Source organism: Phacochoerus africanus, chromosome 2, assembly GCF_016906955.1.
Source record: "Phacochoerus africanus isolate WHEZ1 chromosome 2, ROS_Pafr_v1, whole genome shotgun sequence".
NCBI lineage: Eukaryota > Metazoa > Chordata > Mammalia > Artiodactyla > Suidae > Phacochoerus > Phacochoerus africanus.
This window is the reverse complement of record NC_062545.1, coordinates 75,931,608-75,953,430: the sequence shown is the minus strand read 5'-3', so window position 1 is coordinate 75,953,430 and position 21,823 is coordinate 75,931,608. Positions and strand designations below refer to the sequence as shown.

At 42.8% G+C, this 21,823-nt stretch overlaps 1 protein-coding gene across 1 annotated transcript; it reads right to left on the bottom strand.

Annotated features, from left to right (window-relative positions):
- Positions 1-16,242: 16,242 nt before the first annotated feature.
- Positions 16,243-18,658, bottom strand: GPR6 (G protein-coupled receptor 6). The gene is made up of 2 exons (XM_047769366.1): positions 18,510-18,658; positions 16,243-17,868 (listed from the first exon to the last, which is right to left on the bottom strand). The coding sequence occupies exon 2, from the start codon at positions 17,847-17,849 to the stop codon at positions 16,755-16,757; it is 1,095 nt and encodes a 364-aa protein (XP_047625322.1). The 5' UTR covers positions 17,850-17,868; positions 18,510-18,658; the 3' UTR covers positions 16,243-16,754.
- Positions 18,659-21,823: the final 3,165 nt, after the last annotated feature.

Here is a 21,823-nt window from a genome sequence, read left to right as displayed (position 1 = left end):
TTCTGGGCCAACTGCCATAGCAGGGTCAAAGAGAGAAGGTATTTCTCATCATGAAGAGGAAACAAAATCATTCCTTAACCCTGAACATGCATGTTTTAAATACCTTGTAAACACAAGGCTTGTCTCAGACCTTGGAATATGGTGGTCACAAGAAGGGCAGGGTCCCTTGGAGCTGACATTCTAGCAAGGAGAGGCAATTTAGAGAAATAACTGCTGGAAAGGGTGAAGGATATCAGCCTTGGGGAACCTCGGGGTACTAGGAGAACATTCTGTAGAGATCTAACCAGGTCTGAGGTGGAGGTAACATGGAAGCTAGGACCTGGGGTATTAGTCACCAATGGGGGTGTGGGGGTTGAGGTTGAAGGTGACATACAAAGCCTTGGAAATGGATGAGAGCAGCATATTCGAGCACTAAAATGTATTTGGCCTGGTTGAGGAGAGTTCTTCAGGAAGAAGCTGCCAGAGATTAGATGATGAAGTGTTTGGCTCTTCATGTGAAGGAGTCTGACTTAATTTTAGTGGCAATGGGAAGCTACTGAGGGTTTAAGCAGAGGAACTGACAAGAATAGCTCACATCTCTGCTTTTCATACACCTTCATCTAATGTGGTTGGAGTCCTGTGGTGAATTTCTAGGACATGAAATTCCACCAATTTTCAAAGCATTTCTACCTTAATCAAAGCCAGAAAGCACAGAGCAGACTCTGGATATAATGAACCCCCTCCTGAGTTATTTAAGCAAAGTATCCCCTGAGATCCTGAGGAATAAGTTATTTCTCAGCCAATGCAGCATCTCTCTAAGCCTCATCACAGATGGGAACTTGGCTGGCCAACTGCTCAAGACAGAGTGGCAGGGATAAAAGAGAATTCAGAACTCACTCAGTCCAAACCCCTCATTTTGTAGATGCACAAGCTAAGGCCCAGAGAGGTAAAGGGCCTTGTCTGAGGTCACACAGCCATTCGAAGAAAGATCCAGTGCTGAGGCCCAAGATTGATTCTCAGGGTTCCAGCCCCCAATGAGCAGAAAATTTACCCTCCTCATGTTCAAGGGGCTTGTTATTTGTATATGCAAGCCTACCACTTGAACACTTTAGATGGGTCCACATGTCTAGGGCCTCTGTTCTCTCTTATATTCCTCACCCCAAAGACGGCCAGAGTGATGATTTTAAAGGGTAGGGTGTAGTTTAGGTGGGGTCTCTGTATGCAAAACAATCAGTAGAGAGGACTGTGTGAAGATGCAAAAAAGGGTGGCCCATCTCCACACTTGTTCCAATGTCTATTATCTATTGTGTCCTGCAGAGCTACTGAAACTTTTACTTTTCCACTGCTCTGTTTCCAGTACTGTATACAATGTGGAGGTGTCAGGAGTTTGAACAGAAGAGAAAACTAAACTGTGATTAAAATAATCAATATGAACCTCAGCTAAGAAGACTGAAGGAGAAGAAGTGTGTCTGGATAGCTCCTCAGCATGCCTGGTGCTGGCTCTAAAAGTCATTGTTCAAAGACAAAAGTGTAGAGGGTGAGAAGCTGCAGGGGAAAGAGATGGAGGAAAGAAAGTGCAAAGATGGAAGTTCCCTGGTGGCCTAGTAGGTTAAGGATCTGGTGTTGTCACAGCTGTGGCATGGGTTCAGTCCCTGGCCTAGGAACTTGTTCATGCTGCAGGTGTGACCGAAAGAAAAAGAAGAAGAAGAAGGGGGAGAAGGAGGAATAGGAGAAGCAAAGGCGAGGGTACAACAGACATCAGAGGAGGTGATAGACACAGCTATCCATGGTGCTACCATCCTACTCAAAGAGCAGAAAAAAGTAACAGTGCAGAGTAGAATGATTCTGAGGGGAAGATAGAGAGGGAACCAGTTGCCAGAGCATCACAGTTCTGTGGGACCTTCAGTGTGGGACAAACAGCTCTCTACACACTTTACGAAGCCCCGAGTGCAGCACTAGATCAAAGCAGATGGCAATAGATGACATTCATAATGATGCCACTGAGTTATTTAAAGATTAGACTTGGGTCAGCAAGCTTCTGTGAAGGTCCACATGATATTGTAGATTCCATGAGTGGTACAGTAACAACTCTATTTTTGTAGTGTGAGAGCAACTGTAGACAATACTACTAGAAAGTTAGTCTATTTAGGTTAGGTAAAGTCCATTTTTTAAAATAATTCAATAGGTAACTAATCTTGCAGACATCCAAAAAGAGAAACAAAATTCAGGCAGACCCACAAGAACCAAGTCCAGGAAGTCAGGAGATAAACTGCTTCTTCCATTTCTACTGGAGCCACATGTTAGCTCCATTTTTCGCTTTTCTCTCTCTTGACTGATTCTCTCTGCTTCATTATCAGTGTAAAAAATTTTCTGAAGATAGTTGAACGAGTCTCATTCGGACTTTATATAAACTCCCAGTTCAAGTATCCACCGTTTTCTGAGAATTTCAATGTCCTTATCCCAGATTTTTTTGTAGAAATTATCTGGTTGGCTCAGCATAGTCAAGGTATCCATCCTTGTCCAATCAGCTGTGGCCTATGGGGATCAGTTCATGTGCTAAAACTAAGGTGGCCAGAGTAGGAACAAGAGGTGTGTGGGGTAGGAGTGGGGTATGAAAACACAATAATTAGCATCACACTTGTATCTATTTTACTGCATGAATATTCCATATACTCATACTTCTATGATATTAGACAATTAATATAGAGATAAAGCCATTTTGGAGAGCAGCAATATACTACTTAGTCAAATTTAGCAACTATTTGGCTTAGAAATTCTGGGTCAAGTGACACAGTAATTCTGTCCCTAGTAACATATGGTTCAAAGAAATTCTCAGACTGGTTAACAAGCAGACATATTTGGGAATGTTCATTTCAATACTTTTTTTGTTTTGTTTTGTTTTTTGACTTTTCTAGGGCCGCACCCACGGCATATGGAGGTTCCCAAGCTAGGGGTCTAATCGGAGCTGTTGCTGCCAAACCTATGCCAGAGCCGCAGCAACGCAGGATCTGAGCCGCGTCTGCAACCTACACCACAGCTCATGGCAATGCCGGATCCTTAACCCACTGAGCAAGGCCAGGGATTGAACCCACAACCTCATGGTTCCTAGTCAGATTCGTTAACCACTGAGCCACAACAGGAGCTCCATTTCAATACTGTTTATGGTTTTAGAAAGTTGGAGGCAATCTGGTGTTGTTACCATGAGACTGGAATGTGGTAGAAGCACACTGTGAGATTCAGCAGTGAGAATAATCTTTAGAGTCTGCATGGCCACAAGGATAGCTCGAAGGAATGGCACTCAGAGAAAAAGGTAAGAAACACGAGGCGATCAAACACACCAACATTAATGTAAATTTAAAATACATGCATAGAAAACAGAGAAAGCACACATTCGGCAGGAATACATCCAAGCGAAATGATAACTCATTAAAAATGTAGTAGGAACTTCTGACTATGATGGACTAGCTTGTAAGAAACCAATCCTACTACCAAGCACAACTGTAAATGCTGAATAAAATATATATTTGAGTGTGACTTTATATAGAAAAAGGGTCTTTGAAGATGTAATTAAGGATCGCAGTAGATGGCATCACTCCAGATGATCTGGGTGAACCCTAATCCAATGAAAAAGGTCCTTATGAGAAACAGGGTGGAGAGGACAGAGAGAAGGGAGGGCATACATAGATGGGGGCTGAGGTTGCAGTTATGCAATTCTATTATAGGCTAAGGAATGCCTGGGGCCACCGGAACTTGGAAGAGGCCAGAGAGGATTCTCCCCTGGAGTCTTCAAAGGATGTGGCCATGCTGAAACCTTGGCTTCAGACTTTTGGCTTCCAGATCTATGAGAGAATAAATTTCTGGTGTTTTTTTTTAAACCACCCAGTTTGCAGTATTTTGTTATTGCAGCCGCAGGAAACCAATACAGTACCATTACCATTTCCCAAGCAAAGCAAAGACTGTTAATTTTCTCCATCATACAGTTTTTTTCTAATTCATAAATTTTTACTCTTAGACAATGAAATGTTATTGTCTTACGTTTTAGTTCTACCTATATACAAGACATTGTGATTATTATTTTGTCAACTTTGGTACTTTCATTTTAAAAAGTAACTGACAATAGATGAAAAATGGCATCTTGCTGTCTTTATTCACATTTCTTAGATAATATAATCAAACAGTTTATCTTCCTTTTTGAATGTCCTTCATATTTTTTGTCAATTTTCCTGTTGGGATCATTAGCTTTTCTTAAAAATTCTTCAAATGCAAGAGAGTAACCCCTTGGTTTTATATATATATATATATATATATATATATATATATGTGTGTGTGTGTGTGTGTGTGTGTATATATATGTGTGTGTATATATATATATGTTATATATGTATGTATATACACACACACATATATATATACATACACACACACACTCATATATATATACACATATATATACATACACATATATTTTTTCTTTCTACTATGTTTTAGTTTTGTTTGTGACAGGTTTGTTTTAACATACATTAATTTCTTATGAACTTTAGTGATTTTGTTCATTGCTTTCAGGTCAGAAAGTCCTTCCCTCTCCATAGATGTCAGAGATAGGTATTCAGTCATATTCTTTTTAAATTTTTAATGGAATAAATTTAAACTGTAACTCATTAATCTATATTAAGCTTAATTGAGAGAGGTATAAAACTCTTTTGACTCTTCAGGCTAAAAGCTTTCCCTAAGATGCATGACTTAGTGGTTAAAGATGGTATTTCGAGCATAAACAAAACACAGAACACTTCCTGGACTGAATTACAGGGAATGAGAGTTTGGCTCTGGTGTTTAGGACTGATAACTCAGCTTAGCTACCAATTTACTGAATGCTTAGCTGAAGATTGTCTTCCAATACAGTGGGGCTGAGTGCTGCCACCAGACTTCCTGGGGGTATCATTCTGTCTTTGATAGAAAGTCAGCCAAACATTGAACTTTGAGAGAATGATAAGCAGAATCCAGGGTCAAAACTCCCTTTTTCCACCACATCGAAGGGCCAGAATGCTGGAGTGGTGGGACCATCTACTGTGATCCTGGGGTTGGCTGTCCAGAAGAGCATTGGGCTTTGCAGATACCTCCAACAGCTCCCTCCTTGCCAAAAGTCCAACCTGAGTCACCACCCCCTAACAACACCCAAGGCTCAGTCCAGGCATTAGGGTTGGCGTGGAGTCCTGACCCAGCTGCTTTCCCAGGATGTAAGAAAGGGACATCTCTGAGAATAGAGGGAGGGGCAGAAAAAGGGTGTAAAGACAGTTGAGAGAACACATGAGTCTGTCTAGACTGACAGAATGTCACACACTTCATGAGACTGGGGAAAAAAACCCTGAAACCTGGGTAAACTGAGTTCAGATCTGTCTTCCTCATTTACAAGCTCTGCAATCTTGGGTAAGTGTCCATTTTCTCTTATCTGAATCCAAAGACAATAACACTGTCTGAAACCCAAGGGACATGGACACGATGGTCTCTAAGGTCCCTTTCAGGCCTGCATAGCTCTGATGCTACAATCCAAATCCCTAGCAGACCCACTTAGCTGCCTTGACAACTGGAGAGGAAGGAAGTCACAGATAGCCACAGGCTCCACGAGTTAAGTGCAATCTGCAAAGCCCAGCCAGATTGGTTTTCACGTGGACACCACATGGTATGCAAAGTTCTGCTGGTGTGGTACCAGCCTGTCCGGTGACACCTGTCTACACTGAGTAAATGTCTCAGCAACAAAAGATAATATTATCAACTGTCAGCTGATTCTGTTATAAAGTGATGTGCATTCACAGTGGTGGAAATGTGACTTATCAGTATGGTATGAAACATAATTATATAGCTGTCTTTACTTTCTGCCGTCATTTTCGTAAGTATCAGTGTGTAAAAATATTGACTAAACACAAATTTAACACACTTCCAGTGAAGCTAAGAATGCGGTCTCATGTTTACTTACTGTGTTTTTCTATTAATAATGACAATGAAAACACCTAGGGGCAATTATTCTTTTAATACAAGGTTCACTTGAATATTGTAGTAACACCCCACTCCCAGGCACTGTGTTCATTCTCGGGTTTGGTTACATTAAGACTTAATCCAGCACACACAGGAAGACTTCCAGGACATGACTGTTACTTGCATACTCAAATAGTCATAAACCCTTTTCCCCCAACACCCCTGTGCCAGTACTGATACGTAACTGCACTCAGAAGAGTCTCTTAGTACAGTAGGTCCTTCTTCCCTCATCCTTCCACCTACATGTATGTATTTGAATGTGTTCATCCAGCCATGACCCCGGCTGGGAATGTTGGCTCTCCTGGTTGTGTAGGAGTTGATCCAGACAAATTCCTTTCTTACAGCTGCATTTCTCTGGAAAAATAATTCAGTTCTGCAGAGCATCCTGGAACACAAATCACTGCTGGGTGTGTAGTATCCTCCTAATGAGTGAGCCCTGATATGTCACAAAAAACAGACCCTCCCAGGTACATGATGTGTGTGTGTATGTGAGAGAGAGACACACAGACAGACAGAGACAGACAGACAAAGACAGAAAGAATGTGTGTGGAGAGGTTGGTTTTTTGCTTGGTTTTATATTTTAAAAAATCTGCTTTCAGGGAAGCAGAGGTGATATAATCAGCATCAATGTTGTTCTGTTCAGGTATTCCTAAGTAACACGATTTTATTTTATTTTTATTTTTAAATTTCATTTTTTGTTTTTTTTTGGTCTCTTTGCCTTTTCTAGGGCTGCTCCCAAGGCATATGGAGGCTCCCAGGCTAGGAGTCTAATCAGAGCTGTAGCCGCCAGCCTATGCCAGAGCCAGAGCAACGTGAGGGATGCAAGCCATGTCTGCGACCTACACCACAGCCATGGTAATGCCAGATCCTTAACCCACTGAGCAAGGCCAGGGATCGAACCTGCAACCTCATGGTTCCTAGTCAGATTCGTTAACTACTGTGCCACGACGGGAACTCCAACACGAGTTTATTTTAAAATTAAGGATATATATGTTTGGGTTTTGTTTGTTTGTTTTTTTGTTTGTTTGTTTGTTTGTTTTGTCTGCGCTCATGGCATATGGAAGTTCCTGGGCTAGGAACTGAATCTGAGCTGCAGCTGCGACCTATGCCACAGCTACAGCAACATCAGATCCTTAACCCATGGTGCTGGACTGAGGATTAAATCCACGCTGCCACAGAAACAAGGCTGGGTTCTTAACCTGCTGTGCCACAGCAGGAGCTCCAAAGATCAATATTGTTAGCAAATATGGGAGTTCCTGCCATGGCTCAGTGATTAACGAATCCAACTAGGAACAATGAGGTTGTGGGTTCAATCCCTGGCCTTGCTCAGTGGGTTAAGGATCCGGCGTTGCCGTGAGCTGTGGTGTAGGTCACAGACATGGCTCAGATCCCGTGTTGTTGTGGCTCTGGTGTAGGCCGGTGACTACAGCTCCAATTAGACCCCTAGCCTGGGAACTTCCACATGCCGCAAGTGTGGCCCCAGAAAAGACAAAAAGACAAAATAATAATAATAATAAAATATTTTTAGCAAATATGTAGCTCAATTTCATTCGTTGGAAAAATAGGCATAATGCTGATTTGGATTGCTGTTTTGGAGATAAATCTTAACTGTGTATCAAAAATGTTACATAAAAATCATATGTTGTATTCAGATTATCTTTAGAGCAGTAGCTAAAGATATTGAAATTGCACTTTTTGGGATTTGCAGATTACTGAAAACAGATAACGTATGAAAAATATTTTATGGTGGCAATTCAAGGAAGCTTGAAAAGCAAAATGCATTTAAGGCTATAAAATCTAGAGTAGGTGAAATTCAGCATTCATGAAGTCTGCTTTCACCAACAGTAGTAATAATAGAAGCCCAGGTTTATATGATGCTACTCTGTGCCAGCCACTGTTGAACTTTATATATTAACTCATTTAACCCTTAAAACAACCCTAGAAGGTAATTACTACTATGATTCCCCACTGAAAATAATAAGAATTTGTCCAAGGTCTGACAGCTAGTTAAAAACCCAGACAACTGCATCATGTAAGATGCTATTTTCCTCTCCCACCCTCCCTTTTTCTCCATCTTCTTTTCACTCTACCTTTAATTAGCAGGAGCACCCATCCAATTGGCCTGTCTACTAAGTGGCTGACTGCATACTCCCTTCCTTCTAGCTAGAGTAGAAGGTACAGCACTGCTATTTTTCTGGAGGCCCAGCCATTTCCTTCTGGCTGTCATCTGAGGCAACCATGTCCAGCCTAAATGGCCACTGGGTCTCTCCCCGCCCCCCTCCACTCTCTCTCTCTCCTGACCCTCTTCTTCCCATATCTAGAATTTTGGTGCTAATTTGGTTCGTTTTGTAACCACTAATGACAAGATCTGAGACCCAGGTTTGAGTATCAAGGGCTTAAATTGAGCAAAGCAAGGAAGCTTTGGACTGAGGCAAGTTGTACTTTCCTGGCTTAAGAGAAAAGGATGGTTTAGATGACCCAGCCCAGCTTCTAAGAATGCTCTGTGTTTAGGTTATGTGCCAAGCCCACAGCTTACAGTCATAGCACATTTCCTTCCTTCTTCTTTCCCTTGAATAACTATTACTTTTTTTTTTTTGCTATATCGGTTTTTATTTAAAACACAAATAAGCATTTCTCTTTCTGTAATGGCAAATGGTTCAAATAATGCTGAACATGAATCATTGACTAATACAGGACTTTAAATATGAAACAAAATTACTTTTAAAAAAGCAAAAGAATAAAGGTTATATACAAAAGGGACCATTGAATAACTATTACTTTTGACTGGGATATTGTCCCTCACTATTTCCCTAAGGGACACAGCAGGGTTTTGGTAGAATTCACATATTTCTGGATACTTAGATCACTATCAATTAGCACTCCTTCCCTCAATTTTTCTCACAAAATCTCAACAACATCCAAAAACGTTGCGCTTTGGATTTTTTGTCTGTTTGTGGAGAAAGGTTTGTGCTAAACCTTCGCAATTTTCCCCTTCTGTGTGACAAGGGGCAAAGTCTGCCTGAGGGTAGAAAATCAGGTTCCAGTCTGGAACTTCATTTCCTTTCTGCTCACTTCAAATCTTGATTTTTTTATGCTGTGTTCTGCTAAATGAACTCAACAGTCCTGTAATGTAAAGTTCTATTAAAGGAAGACAAACTTCTGTCTAGTGCTAAATAATTGAAAGTTTGAATCTTGTGAATCTCTTCTCTGTCTACAACTTGAGATTCAGTTTGTTCTTAAAGCTGTGAGTGGAAAATCTTGAATTCATCCATTTCTGATTTGCCTTTCTTTCTGAGTACTCAGGATTATTATGAGTGGAAGTGTCGTTTATGGGCCAAAGCACTTCATTGCTGGTGTGAGACCCTCCAGTTCTCTCCAACCCCTCTGATTATGGGAGATGGCCTCATGTTATGGGGGTGGAGCTAGAAGATGGATGGCTACATTGCTGCATACAGAACAGTGTCTTGGAAAGTTGCCCAGGCAGTGCAGTTAACATTAGACAAATGAAAAATCTTTGCTGTGTTAAGTCACTGTGATTTGGGGGAGGGGGTATTTGTTACTAGCATAACTTATTCTGACTAATGAACCATGGCATGTTGGAACTTGGCATTTTATTTCTATATGGTATTGTTTTTAACTAGCTGCTGTTTTGTTGTGATTCTTTCTCTGACCCTTAACTTATTTACAACAACTTTATTGAGGTATAATTGCCGTATAATAAACTGTAAATATTCGAAGTATACAATTTGATGAGTTTGACCTACATATACACTCATTAAATCATCATCACAATTAAGATAGTGAACTTACCATCACCTCGAAATGTTTCCTTATGCCCCTTGGCAATCCCTGCCTCTCTCTCTCTCTTTCTCACCCCTATTCCCCAATACCAACCATGAATCTGCTTCCTTTTTTTTTTTTTTTGGTTTTGTTTGTTTGTTTGTTTTGTTTGTTCGTTTCGTCTTTTTGCCATTTCTTGGGCCACTCCTGTGGCATATGGAGGTTCCCAGGCTAGGGGTCCAATCGGAGCTATAGCCGCCGGCCTACACCAGAGCCACAGCAACGCAGGATCCGAACCACGTCTGCGACCTACGCCACAGCTCACGGCAATGCCGGATCCTTAACCCACTGAGCAAGGCCAGGGATCGAACCCTCAACCTCATGGTTCTTAGTCGGATTCGCTAACCACTGAGCCACGACAGGAACTCCCTGAATCTGCTTTCTATCAGTATATATTTTCAAGGTTTTTATAGAAGTGGAATCTTACAATATGTGTTCTTTTTCACCTGGCTTCTTTCACCTATCATAATTATGTGGAGATTTATCCATATTGTTGTATGAATCAATAGTTCATTCCTTTTAATTTCTGAATAGCATTCTACTGTGTAGATGTACCACAATTTGTTTATTTTTATTCATTTAACTGTAATAGACAGTTGAATTGGTTTCAGCTTTTGGCTATTATCAGTAAAGCTTCCGTGAACATTTATGTGCAAGTCTGTACATAGACATATAATTAATTTCTCCTGGATAAATACTTAGGAGTGATATGGCTGGATCATATAGTAGAAGTATGTTTACCTTCTTAAGAAACCACCAATCTATTTTGCTAAGTGTTTGTACTGTTTTACATTCTCACCATCAATGAGAATATCGCTTGTTCTACATCCATGAAATATTTGGCATGATCTGAACATTAATTTTGATTTAGCAATTATACTCTCCCAAGTTCACAGCTTTGTTCCCAATTTTGTCAGCTTAGGTTCTTACAATAGTCTCTTAACTGGCACTCCTCCTTCAGATAAACTGAGGATGTCAGGTAGGAACTCTGTGAACTTCCTCCCACCATCTATAAACTTAGCTCTATCAGTACCAATCATTCCCACCTCACCTCCTGTCAGAGCAGGGAAGCTTTGTCTCCACCTCCTCCTGCCTAAGCCCCTCTCTCCCCCTCACGGTACATTCAGGACCCCATTTTTCTGTGAAGCCTCAGTCTGTCAGGCATCTTTCTCTCTGCTCCCTTTTGCTTTTCCAGTTACATGGTACTTGCTCCTCAGCCTAATAATATATTCAGTTCTTGCCCATCTTTAAAAAAGCAAAGATTATCTTGTGGCTCAGTATTTCCCTCAAGCTATTATTCGAATTCTCTCCTTCCATTTAAAGTTAAATGTTGGAGGATAATGTTAGAAAAAGAATATGTGTGTGTGTATATATACATGCATACGCACACACATGTATATGTGTGTGTGTGTGACTGAGTCACTGCCGTATAGTAGAAAATTGATAGAACACTGTAAACCAACTAGAGTGGAAAAAATAAAAATCATTTGAAAAGATCTTAAAATGAAGTTAAATGTATTGCAAAAATTAGAAAATTTCCATTGCCTTCTCAATCCACTGTGATCTAGCTTTTCTCCCACTCACCATTGAAGCTTCTCTCAGTCATCAGTTACCACCAAGTTCCTAAAACTAATACATTCCATTACTTGACCTCTGGGCAGCCTTTACATACTTGATTGCTTCCTTCTTAAAGATTCTTCCTCTTGGTTTTCCAAGGGTCTCCACTGGGTGTTCCTCTTTGTCTCCTTTTCTCTTTTGCTTTTCTTTACTGTGCTCCCACATGTTATTGTGTCCAGACTGGAACTTAACCTTTTCTCATTCCCTCCCATGGCTTCACTTTCACCTTAAGGTGGATGGCTACCGAAATGATGCCTCCATTCTGGCCATCCTTGTGAGCTCTCAAGCCACAGGGCCAGCTGCCTCCACTTGGGTATCCTTCAGATCCTGGCATTTAATACGTAGAAAACATGATTCAGCACCCTCTTCCTCAAATCCGCCTTTCCTGCTATGTTCCCATCTCAGTGTGTCCACCCATTTGAACATCCTTGCATCCTAAATTTTTCCTTAATCCCTCTGATCACTCAGTTAGTCACAGACATTCTACTTCTTTGAGAGCTCCTGAATTCATTTCTTCTCCCTATCCCTTCTGCCTGTCTTAGCTGAGGCTGTCATCACCTCTCACCTGGATTGCTGCAACTAGTCTCCAAAATGGCCTCTTGGCTTCCAGTCTTTCTCACCTGCAATCCATTCCCAGTGCTGTTCTTTGTGATCTGGATTCTGCCTACCTCTCCAGACCTATCTCCTCTTACTTCCTCTCTAGGTTCTAGATCTTATACACCCTAGCCATTCTGAATGACCGGCACTGCTCTGAATGGTCCATGATTTGTGCTTCATGTCCTTTTGGTCTGGAACACTCCTCCTTCAATGTCCTTAGCCTTGCAAATTTCTTTTGTTCCTCTTGGATCAGCTCAGCATTGCCTTCCTAGTAGATTTCCATAGGATTTCCCTGACCTTCCTATGGGATCCTCACCATTCGGTGTATACCTTTATTATTGCGCTTTTCTTCAATATTGTTCTCAGAACTATGACGGCTATCTTATATGGCAAAAGAGACTTTGCAGGTGTGATTAAATCAAGGATTTTGAGATGGGGAGTTTGTCCTGGATTATCTGGGCAAGGCCTAAATGTAATCACAAATGGCCTTATAAGAAGGAGATAGAAGGAGATTTCACTGCAGAAGAAGGCAATGTAACCACGTAAATAAGAATACACTGCAGGCTTTGAAGATGGAGGGGTCACAGGGCAAAGAATGGAACTCCAAAAGCTGAAAAAGTCAAGGAAACGGATTCTCCCCCTAGAAGCTCCAAAAGAAGTGCAGCCTGCTTACATCTTGATTTCAGTCCAATAAAATATATTGCAGACTTCTGATCTTCATAACTGTAAGAGACTATGTAGTATTTTAAACTACCAAGTTTGCGGTTATTTGTTATAGCAGCAATAGGAAACTAATACCTTGGGCCAAGTGGGGCCTTGCCCTGGGCCTCATGCTGCAGAGACCCCTGCTCTAGCCCTGTTCCAGCTGTGCTCCTTGTCTTAGGATGAAAAGCCCAAGTCCTCACTTTTAGGCCAGGTACCTAGGACCCCCAAATTCCTCACTAAAGAAATTCTTACTCAAAGCCTATTTCTTGAGCCTAAATACCTCTTCCCCAAGTTTATTCTTATGAGACAACCTGTGCTGCTAGTGGGCTCATTCCTTGATCAAAAGGGTAGTCAAGGAACCAACTATTTGTGAGATGAGCTACTATGTAGGCAGTAGACTGAAAGGACACAAGAACTAAAGCCAGAAGACCTGAGAGAAAGCTACAACAGTAACTCAGGTTAGAGATGATGATTGTAGTGGAGATGACATTGCTGTTAGTTTAGATGCTAAAGAAGGGGAAAAGAGCAGTTATTGGGGTAAAGATTAGTGTTTCTAGGTGCTTACACTCTGGTACAGTGGGTTAAGGATCAAGAGTTGTCTCTGCAGGGGTTCAGATTGTGGCTGAGGCATGGGTTTGATCCCTAGCTGGGGGCAATGGGTTAAGAACCCAATGTTGCCACAGCTAAGGCATAGGTCACAGTTGCAGCTCAGCTTCAATCCCTGGCCCAGGAACTTTCATAAGCCATGGGTGCAGCCAAAACAAACAAACAAAAAACCAAAACCAAAACCAAAAAAAAAATTAGTGACTTTAAATGTGTTGAATTTAGGATGCCCATTAGACAGCAAAGAGGATAGGTGGTTGGATGTTTGTATGAATCTGCTTTTCTCAAAGACTGTATGCTTCCAGCAACTAGCATATAGTCTTAAAGTAAAGATTCTTCAATTTGTTGGGTCAAATTAATATTTGACATTCCTTCATATAAATGTTTCAATATATACTCTCAGTTTTATATCCTAATATCATCAGGTAGGTTAATATCCAGCCCATTGGAGTTCCCGTCGTGGTGCAACAGAAACGAACCCGACTAGAAACCATGAGATTGTGGATTTGATCCCTGGCCTTGCTCAGTGGGTTAAGGATCCAGTGTTGCTGTGAGCTGTGGTGTAGGTCACAGTTGTGGCTCGGATCTGGGGTGGCTGTGGCTGTGGCTGTGGCCAGCAGCTGTAGCTCCAATTAGACCCTTAGCCTGGGAACCTCCATATGCTGTGGGTGCAGCCCTAAAAAGCAAAAAAAAAAAAAAAAAAAAAAAAAATCCAGCCCATTGACATAACACAGCCTAGGCAACTCTGTAAGCTAGGGATATTAACAGCTTTATATTTAGTATCTTCTTGTTCTTGGTTCCCTCAATCATTTTGATTAGAACGAGAACAGATATTGAGTATTAATTCCAAGTGGATTGAAGTCAGATCCATGGTCTCTCTTACTAACTTAGTGTTGAACTTTCTTAAACTTGCTGATTGCAAGAAATTTTTCTCTATAATTATAATATGTATAGTAATATGACTTCTTTGGTCCATCTCTGAAATTATATTGTTCTCGCTACTACATTTGGAAAAGTTCATAGCCAGAGTTTTTGTTATTTCAGTCCACTTCAATGCATCCTGGATACTAATAGGGCCTGAAACAGTTTCTGATGCTGCTGAATAGTCTATGAAAGTTAGTTAGAAAATGTTAATTTGATGAATGAACTATAATGCTGCTCTTCCTGGTTCTAAATTTACAGATACTGTAAAACTATGTCTATAAAGCTTAGTGTGTTTTATAGTGTTAAAAAGGTCTCAGTTCTGTTGCAAGATGTTGGAGACTAGATTGCTCATGCATTTTTTCTTATACCTTCTGTAGTCAATTTTCCCCCACCCCCACCATGCTTCTGATGAACTTTGTCAAGTTCACCAAAGTCGTTCACATTACAAAATCTATAGACATTGTTTTTAATTCTCATTTCTCTTACTATCTCAGCAGTGTTTGACCCCATTGACTACTCCCTCCTGAAACATTTTTTTCTCCTTTATTGTGAAAGGAAAAAAAAGAATCATTGTGTTCTCTTGGTATGATGGTTAATTTTATGTGTCAACGTGACTGCACTACCAGGTGCCAAGACATTTGATCAAAACTTATTCTGGGTGTGTCTGTAAGAGTTTTTTTGGATGGTATTGACATTTGACTCAGTAGTTGGAGTAAAGCAGATTGCCCTCCTTGCTGTAGGGGTCCCTCATGCAATCAGCTGAAGACCATAAGAGAACAGAGAGGCTGAGTAATTCCTTCTGTCTGGTTGGTCTGAACGGGAGTAATGGTCTTTTTCAGCTTTTGGTCTCTAACTGAAACATCTGTTCTTGGATCTTGAATGCATGGGCTCTCCTGCTTCTCAAACCTTTAGACCAGGCTGAAATTACACTATCATCTTTCCTAGGTGTCTAGCTTGCTGACTGTAGACCTTGAGACTTCTTAGCCTCCATAGTTGGATGAACCAATTCTTTGTAATAAATCTCTTCATATGTATTTATTTGCTTGTAAGCCGTCTCCCCCACTAGAGTATAACACAATGAGCAGAGCATTTTCATCTGTTTAGTTCATTTCTGTATTTCCAGACCTGGGATTGTGTCTAACAGAGAGTAGGCATTCATTAAATATTTGTGGACTGTATGAAAACATTTCCTTGTGTGTATTTTCCCAAGGCCTAAGATCAGTATCTACCTGTGCTTGTGTGCATGTATCTTCACAAGTGCTTAGAGCATGCCCACATATGTTATCCTATTTATCCTCACATGACCTGTACCAAGGGAAGGAGGGGAACAATTTCGCTATGATTCACACCCCTTAGTGGAATAGGAATGTTTAGTTCTTGAGGATCTTAATACTCTGTGCTTTGAAAGGGGGCTGCTGGGCATAACTTCATATACTTCATGAACATAATATGTCTTGGAATCCTATCTTGGAACAATTTATTTATTTTACAAGGCTGGCCATAACAGTATACTCAGTCAATATGAATTTTCAACATTTTACATTCTTTCTAGACTGGAAAGACTACACCTAGAGTCATGGTTTCAGGATTCACAAGTTCACATGTGGAAGCTTGTGGAATGGTTGAAGGAATGGTTTCAGACATCCTCTGGAGCTTGTCTTCCAAACTCAGTAACCAAGAGAGTAGATTAATTTGCACTGACAACACTGGTAATCCTTTAGTGTCCTGTGAATATTGTTATGTGAATACATTACTCTCTTCCTCCCCCTCCCCAATAATCTGGGTGGGTGTTTCAGTGACAATTTATGAACAATGTGCAAATGCATATGATTTTTCTTTATATTAAAGATTTTCACAGGAGGAAGATTATACATAATACACTTTTAAAGTAATTGGACTAGTAATTCTCTCTTTAGTAATAATTCTATATCAATCACATGCCCCAAATTACATTTTTATAATGTATTTATTTGTGTACAAAATATGTTGTAATTTACTGATGCATATGCAGCAAAATACTCTATCACATACAACAAAAATACACTTTTACCCCCTTTCCCTTTCCCTTGAAAATGGCAACACTGTTTTGGCAGTTCAGCAGCTAAAAATAAAGTGCTATAATTAAGCAGTATTGGAATGTCTTCACTTGACAAATGTGATGTACAATTCGAGTATACAACCACATTTTTGTTTTTTTTCACAGAGCAGGAAATGCCACATCTTGAACACCTCCAGAAGATACAAATATTTGTATATATATGTACACGTGTATACACTGTATATGTAAAGTGCCAACAAGCCTCTTTGTCCTTGTGAGTTTGTTGTGTTTATGTCTATTCTCTCTTTTCCAAAGTCAGAGTCCCACTATTGGAATCTCAGAGTTCACCAGCAGGCACAGAAAAGTTCACCAAAGGCTGGCTTGTTGGGGGTGGGGTGTTGGTGGTAGGATGGGGGAGCCTTCAGACCTCACTGGGGGACCTGGAGCGGAAGGGCACTTTGGACTGAAAACAGCCACAAAACAGGAGCCACAAGGCACGTTGGATCTCCTGGTTGCGGAAGGCATAGATGATGGGATTGATCATGGAGTTGTAGGTGGCGGGCAGCAGGGTGGCGTAGGTGTAGACAGCCGGGTCCTCGTGGCTACCTACCAGGCAGTAGATGGCAAAGGGCAGCCAGCTGGCACCGAAAGTGCCCAGCACCACGGCCAGCGTACCCACACCCTTTCTGGTGGCAGCAAGGTGGGGTGGTGCCAGGCAGTGCTGCTGCAGCGCGATCTGGTGTGCATGACGCCAGACCACCTGGCAGATGCGCACATATAGGTGCAGCATGATGCCAAAGACGGCAAAGAAGGTGGCAGAAAGCAGCGCCACGTGGCTGCGAGTCAGTGGGTGCACCACGCTGCAGGCTGCATGCTCTGCCAGGCAGTTCCAGCCGAGCACCGGCAGCAGCCCGAGGCCCAGGGACACCGTCCAGGTGGCGGCGAGCAGGAAATGCACACCCAACAGGGTCCGTCGCGAGTAATAGGTGAGCGCGTTGTAGAGGGACAAGTAGCGGTCCACTGTGATGGCCAGCAGGCTGCTGACCGAGGCAGCGAAGGAAGCCACGAGGAAGCCCACAGTGAGCAGGCTCACAGTCTCCGAGGGCACCACGTACTGGAACACGAAGTGCAGGATGAGACCACAGCCCGCCAGCAGGTCAGCAGTGGCCAGGCTGCCAACCAGCACGAACATGGGCGTGCGTAGCGCGGGTGTGGACGCGATGAGCGCCACTACCAGCGCATTTTCGCCCGCGATCACTGTCCCAGACACGCAGAGCAGTACGTCCCATGGATTCACCGCCGACAGCAGCAGCCCCGGCGGCCCGGCTGGCAGCTGCGAAGACAACTCCAGCGATGCGTTAGCCGCGCCGCCGGCTCCCAGCGCTGCTGCTGCTGCTGCAGGGGGCCCCCATTCACCCACGTCCGGCGCTCTTGCCGCTGTGGCCACTGCCGCCACACCCTCGGCCGCCACTGCCACCACCTGGGAGTCGTTGAGCGAAGATGCGCTCGCGTTCATCGCGGCCAGATGCTACACCCTACGTGGAAAGGGAGGACAAGGGTCAGGTGTGCAGTTCACACCGCCAGGGTACTTCCCTGGGCGCTGCTGCGTCGCTCTTATTGCCCATCCCATCGTAGGACCCCAGAGCAGAGCGAGGAAGCAGTGGAGGAAGCAGTGGTTGAGAGCCAAAAGTAAATCAATACCTGTTGAGTGAGTGAGCATGTGAGTGAAATGCACAAGGGATGCCCTCACCGATATCTCAATTTTTGCACACATATTCACACGAATAACATGCACTCACATGCACACAGATCACGTAAGTGTGCCCATTTTTACACATGCATTTTATGCACCAAGCTTGTGTTGCCAGCCTCACTGAGTACCGCCCTGGTTCTGGCCAGTTTGGTCAGGCACGCTCCTAAACCGGCGGTGGAGCCGCTGTCCGCGGTGCTGAAAGCGAAGTTTCTGCCGTTGCCGAGCAGGGTGGACCCCGAGGCCAAAGAGACCCCTGGGAAAGGGGCTTGAGGGGAGAGAAGCTGAGATGCCGGTATACGGCAAGGGTGTGGAGCAAGCTTGGCTCCATTTCTCCGGCTTCGTCAAAGACTCGTCCCCTGGCTATCCTTCCTCTCTTTCCCTCTCCACACCCTCAAAGTTGCTTTAGGGATCTGGGTTGCTCACCTGAGGAGTCAGGGCTTCGGAAAACCGCTGATCATGAGCGCTACGGCGGGGCGCCAAGCTGCGCTCCCCGCGCGCGGACAGAGCCGACGCCTGAAGGAAGTGGCGGAGCCGGCTCAGAGAGGAGTGCGGGGCGCCTGTAGCTATGCGGGCGCGGCCGAGAGTGAGAGACACAGTGAGCAGAAAAGGTGGCTACAAGCAGCACGCCTGCCGGAGATTGACAGACAGGGCGCGGTGACGTCAGACTCCTGGTTCCAGGGTGCAAACCAGGCACTCGCTCTCCTAGCCCGCCCATCAACTACCTCCCGAAGCATATACCCTCCCCAAGTGAAGTCTCAGAGGGTTAAAGGAGGGAGGAGACGCCAGAGGCCGCTGCCAGTACAAAACCTCCAGGAATGGGATGGAGAAAAAGGCAAGGGAGAAAGGAGGGAAGATTCTGAGGCCAGGCAAGGAGGATGAGTTGCACTGGCGGGACAGCAAGGCCCAGGGCTAAAGGTCTCTGAGGGGGCCAGACTGAAGAAAAAGCCCTAGAGAAGGGGGAGGTTGGAGCAGAGAGGTCCGATGGTAGAGCTGCTACCTAAAAAGAAAAAAAAAAACAAAAAACAAAAACCTACTGTTTTGGAGACAGGAATGAACTAGGAGTTGGGGAGGGATGAGTTTTGTAAAAGATACTTGTGGTACAGTGTGTCAGCTGGGTTGAGCCAGAGGAGAAAAGCTGAGTTGTGGGGAACAGAGAAAAATGGGACATTTGAGGAAACCAATCTCTTCTTCTGAAGGTTACCTGTGCAATCAATTCCTCTTTCTCCCTCCATTTCTTCCTCTCTCCCACTATCTTTCTTGAACTCTACACAGCAGGTTTCACCATGATATTACCAGCCAAATGTTTCTCAATTGCACTAGCTGATAGTGCTCTTGGAACTTGCTCTTTAATTAAAGACCAGGTCTGTGTCTTGTTAGAAGAGAAGAAAACAGCAAAATGTGATTTACTTTCCTGGCAACAGACTTTGCCCTGTTAATTAGTACCCTATAAAACAAATTATAGGACCAAAATAGTGATAACTCAGCTGCACCAGACTTTAGTAGGCAGGAGTTTTATTTTCGGCTCAGATAAATCATCCTTTTGGTTTAAAGGTGTTTTGTTTTGTCAGTAAAATACAAGTATTAGAACTTTCTTCTTCTTCTTCTTTTTAAATTAGACAGAATCTCCAATAGCTGTATTTGGGAAAAAGCTAAAATAGTTGACTCTATCTAAAATTAAAATCAGTGATCCTGTCAGCATACCAAGGCCACAGCCATGATTTTCGGGGGCCACATGCTCTAGGCAAGGTGAAAACTTACAGTTGTTACTGGTGCTTCCTCTGCTTTTTCTTTTCTGGCTTCACTTTACCCTTAGCCTCAGGGGCCCAAAAAGGAGAAAAAAAAAAAAAAAAAAAGCTCAGACTGTCTATTGGCTGGAATGGGAGGTGGATTTTTATCATGGCCGTCTCCCTTTAAATATGGCCTCCAAGTCCAGACTACTCCTGCCCTTCTGCCTCAGTGCCACTGACTTAACTAGAGAAAAGAAGGAGAACTCTAGGACCACTCAATTCTTGGCTGCAATAGCCAATGTGGAGTCACAAAATGAGTTTACACACAATTTCTCCATTTGACGAGTTTATAAAAATTTTCATGTACCTTCAAATTGGCTGAACTTCTAAGTTTCTGGAAAGTGCCATTTTGCATTTCAGTAAAAGATTTGTCAACTAAAAGCCAAGAAAGTTATTTCAGAGCTGTCAAATGAACTGTCAAAGCGCCATAATCACATGTTAATCACAAATTTTTCAAACAATCAGATAAAGGTCCAAGGGGGAAGAGAATCCTTCTTAGTGTCTGAATGTATTACATTTTTACATGTCACAATGAAGCAGAAAGTATGAGATTAAAATTGAACAAATAGAGAGCCTGTGTTTCAGACATCTTCAGGCTTTCATCATTGCCAAGAATGGATTGACTTTTCAGTGGTTTCAGGAGGAAGACAAGAGATATATAATCATGTACATAAATGCTGCTTGAGGGTTTGTAGACTCTTTGAGTCATCCCAGTCTGTGGTTTCCTCTCTCAGATGCCAGACTGAGAGCAGACAGGGCAGGTTCGTTCAAGCTCCTCCTTATCTCCCCCATACCCACCTGTGTCCTGGGAGGCAGAAGATCTGAAAGAAGAAAGGTATATGGTTCATTGGTTATGGATGGATACCAGATGTACATCATTGCCTGCTTTGCCCACAGCTCCTCTCAAGTACTTGCCATTCTGGTGGTCTCCTAGAATGTTCCACCCCCAGCTCAGCTTATGGGAGGGGATTGATGCCTGCCCCAAGGCTAGACAAAACCAGCCATCATTTGCTGGACCAGTGACCAGATTCCCTCCCTGAAAATTTGAATTAAGAAACATTGTGACATTGGTCAGTCAGTGTTGGGCTCTGGACCTGCTAAGTTAGGGCCGGAGCATTCATGCAGAGCCTTGTGTGAAATGAGAATCAGAGGAAGTTGGCTGCAATGAAGAATGAAACAGATGGACAGAGAAGAACAGAGATAAGGAGATCAAATGATGAGAGATGGAGGGAATACCTCAGTTCCTGATGTTTGCTTGCCAGCTCTAGGAGTCTAGGTTACTAGATCCCTTGAAATTGTTTTTTTGTAGTCTCTACTACAAACTTTCCTAATCTGGAAAGCATCCTTCAAATAAAATGAAGGTGAAATGTAAAAAATAATAATAATAATCCCTTGAGTGGGTATCTATCCTGTGAATTTTGATACTTGACTGAAACATACAACTAAATGTATTATCCATCCACTAGGTTGTCTGATTCTAGCTGTGTCTTGGGGTGTGCAAATTTGGTTACTGGCTTGTAGTCACAGGTTAAACTCATGACTACCACCCCTGTGACACTCAGCATATCCTCTGGTGCCTTTATATTCCAGCACTATCCAAGAATTAACACAAAGAGAATTTCCTTGTCTGAGGTTATGCCCAGGAATCACAACCTCTCAACCACAACTTTTCTCTGGCTCCCTTGGCTACATCTTACCCATCTCAACCTCAGCCAGTTGTCCCCAAACCTGGCTGCACATTAGAATTACCCAGAAAGATTTTTAAATCTACCAACTCTGGAATCTCTCACCCAGAGATTCTGATTCATTTGGTCTGGAGTTGAGGACCAGGCATCAAACTTCCTAAAGACTACAATGGAGACCAGGGATGAGGACACTCATGTAAGCAAGCATACAATCTCCTTGTCAGTTTACCATGCAGTGAAACTCCTCAAATAGTAGATTAGAGTC

Excerpts from the sequence above, each read along its gene's own strand:
- GPR6 (XM_047769366.1), bottom strand. The coding sequence starts at position 17,849 with ATGAACGCGAGCGCATCTTCGCTCAACGACTCCCAGGTGGTGGCAGTG.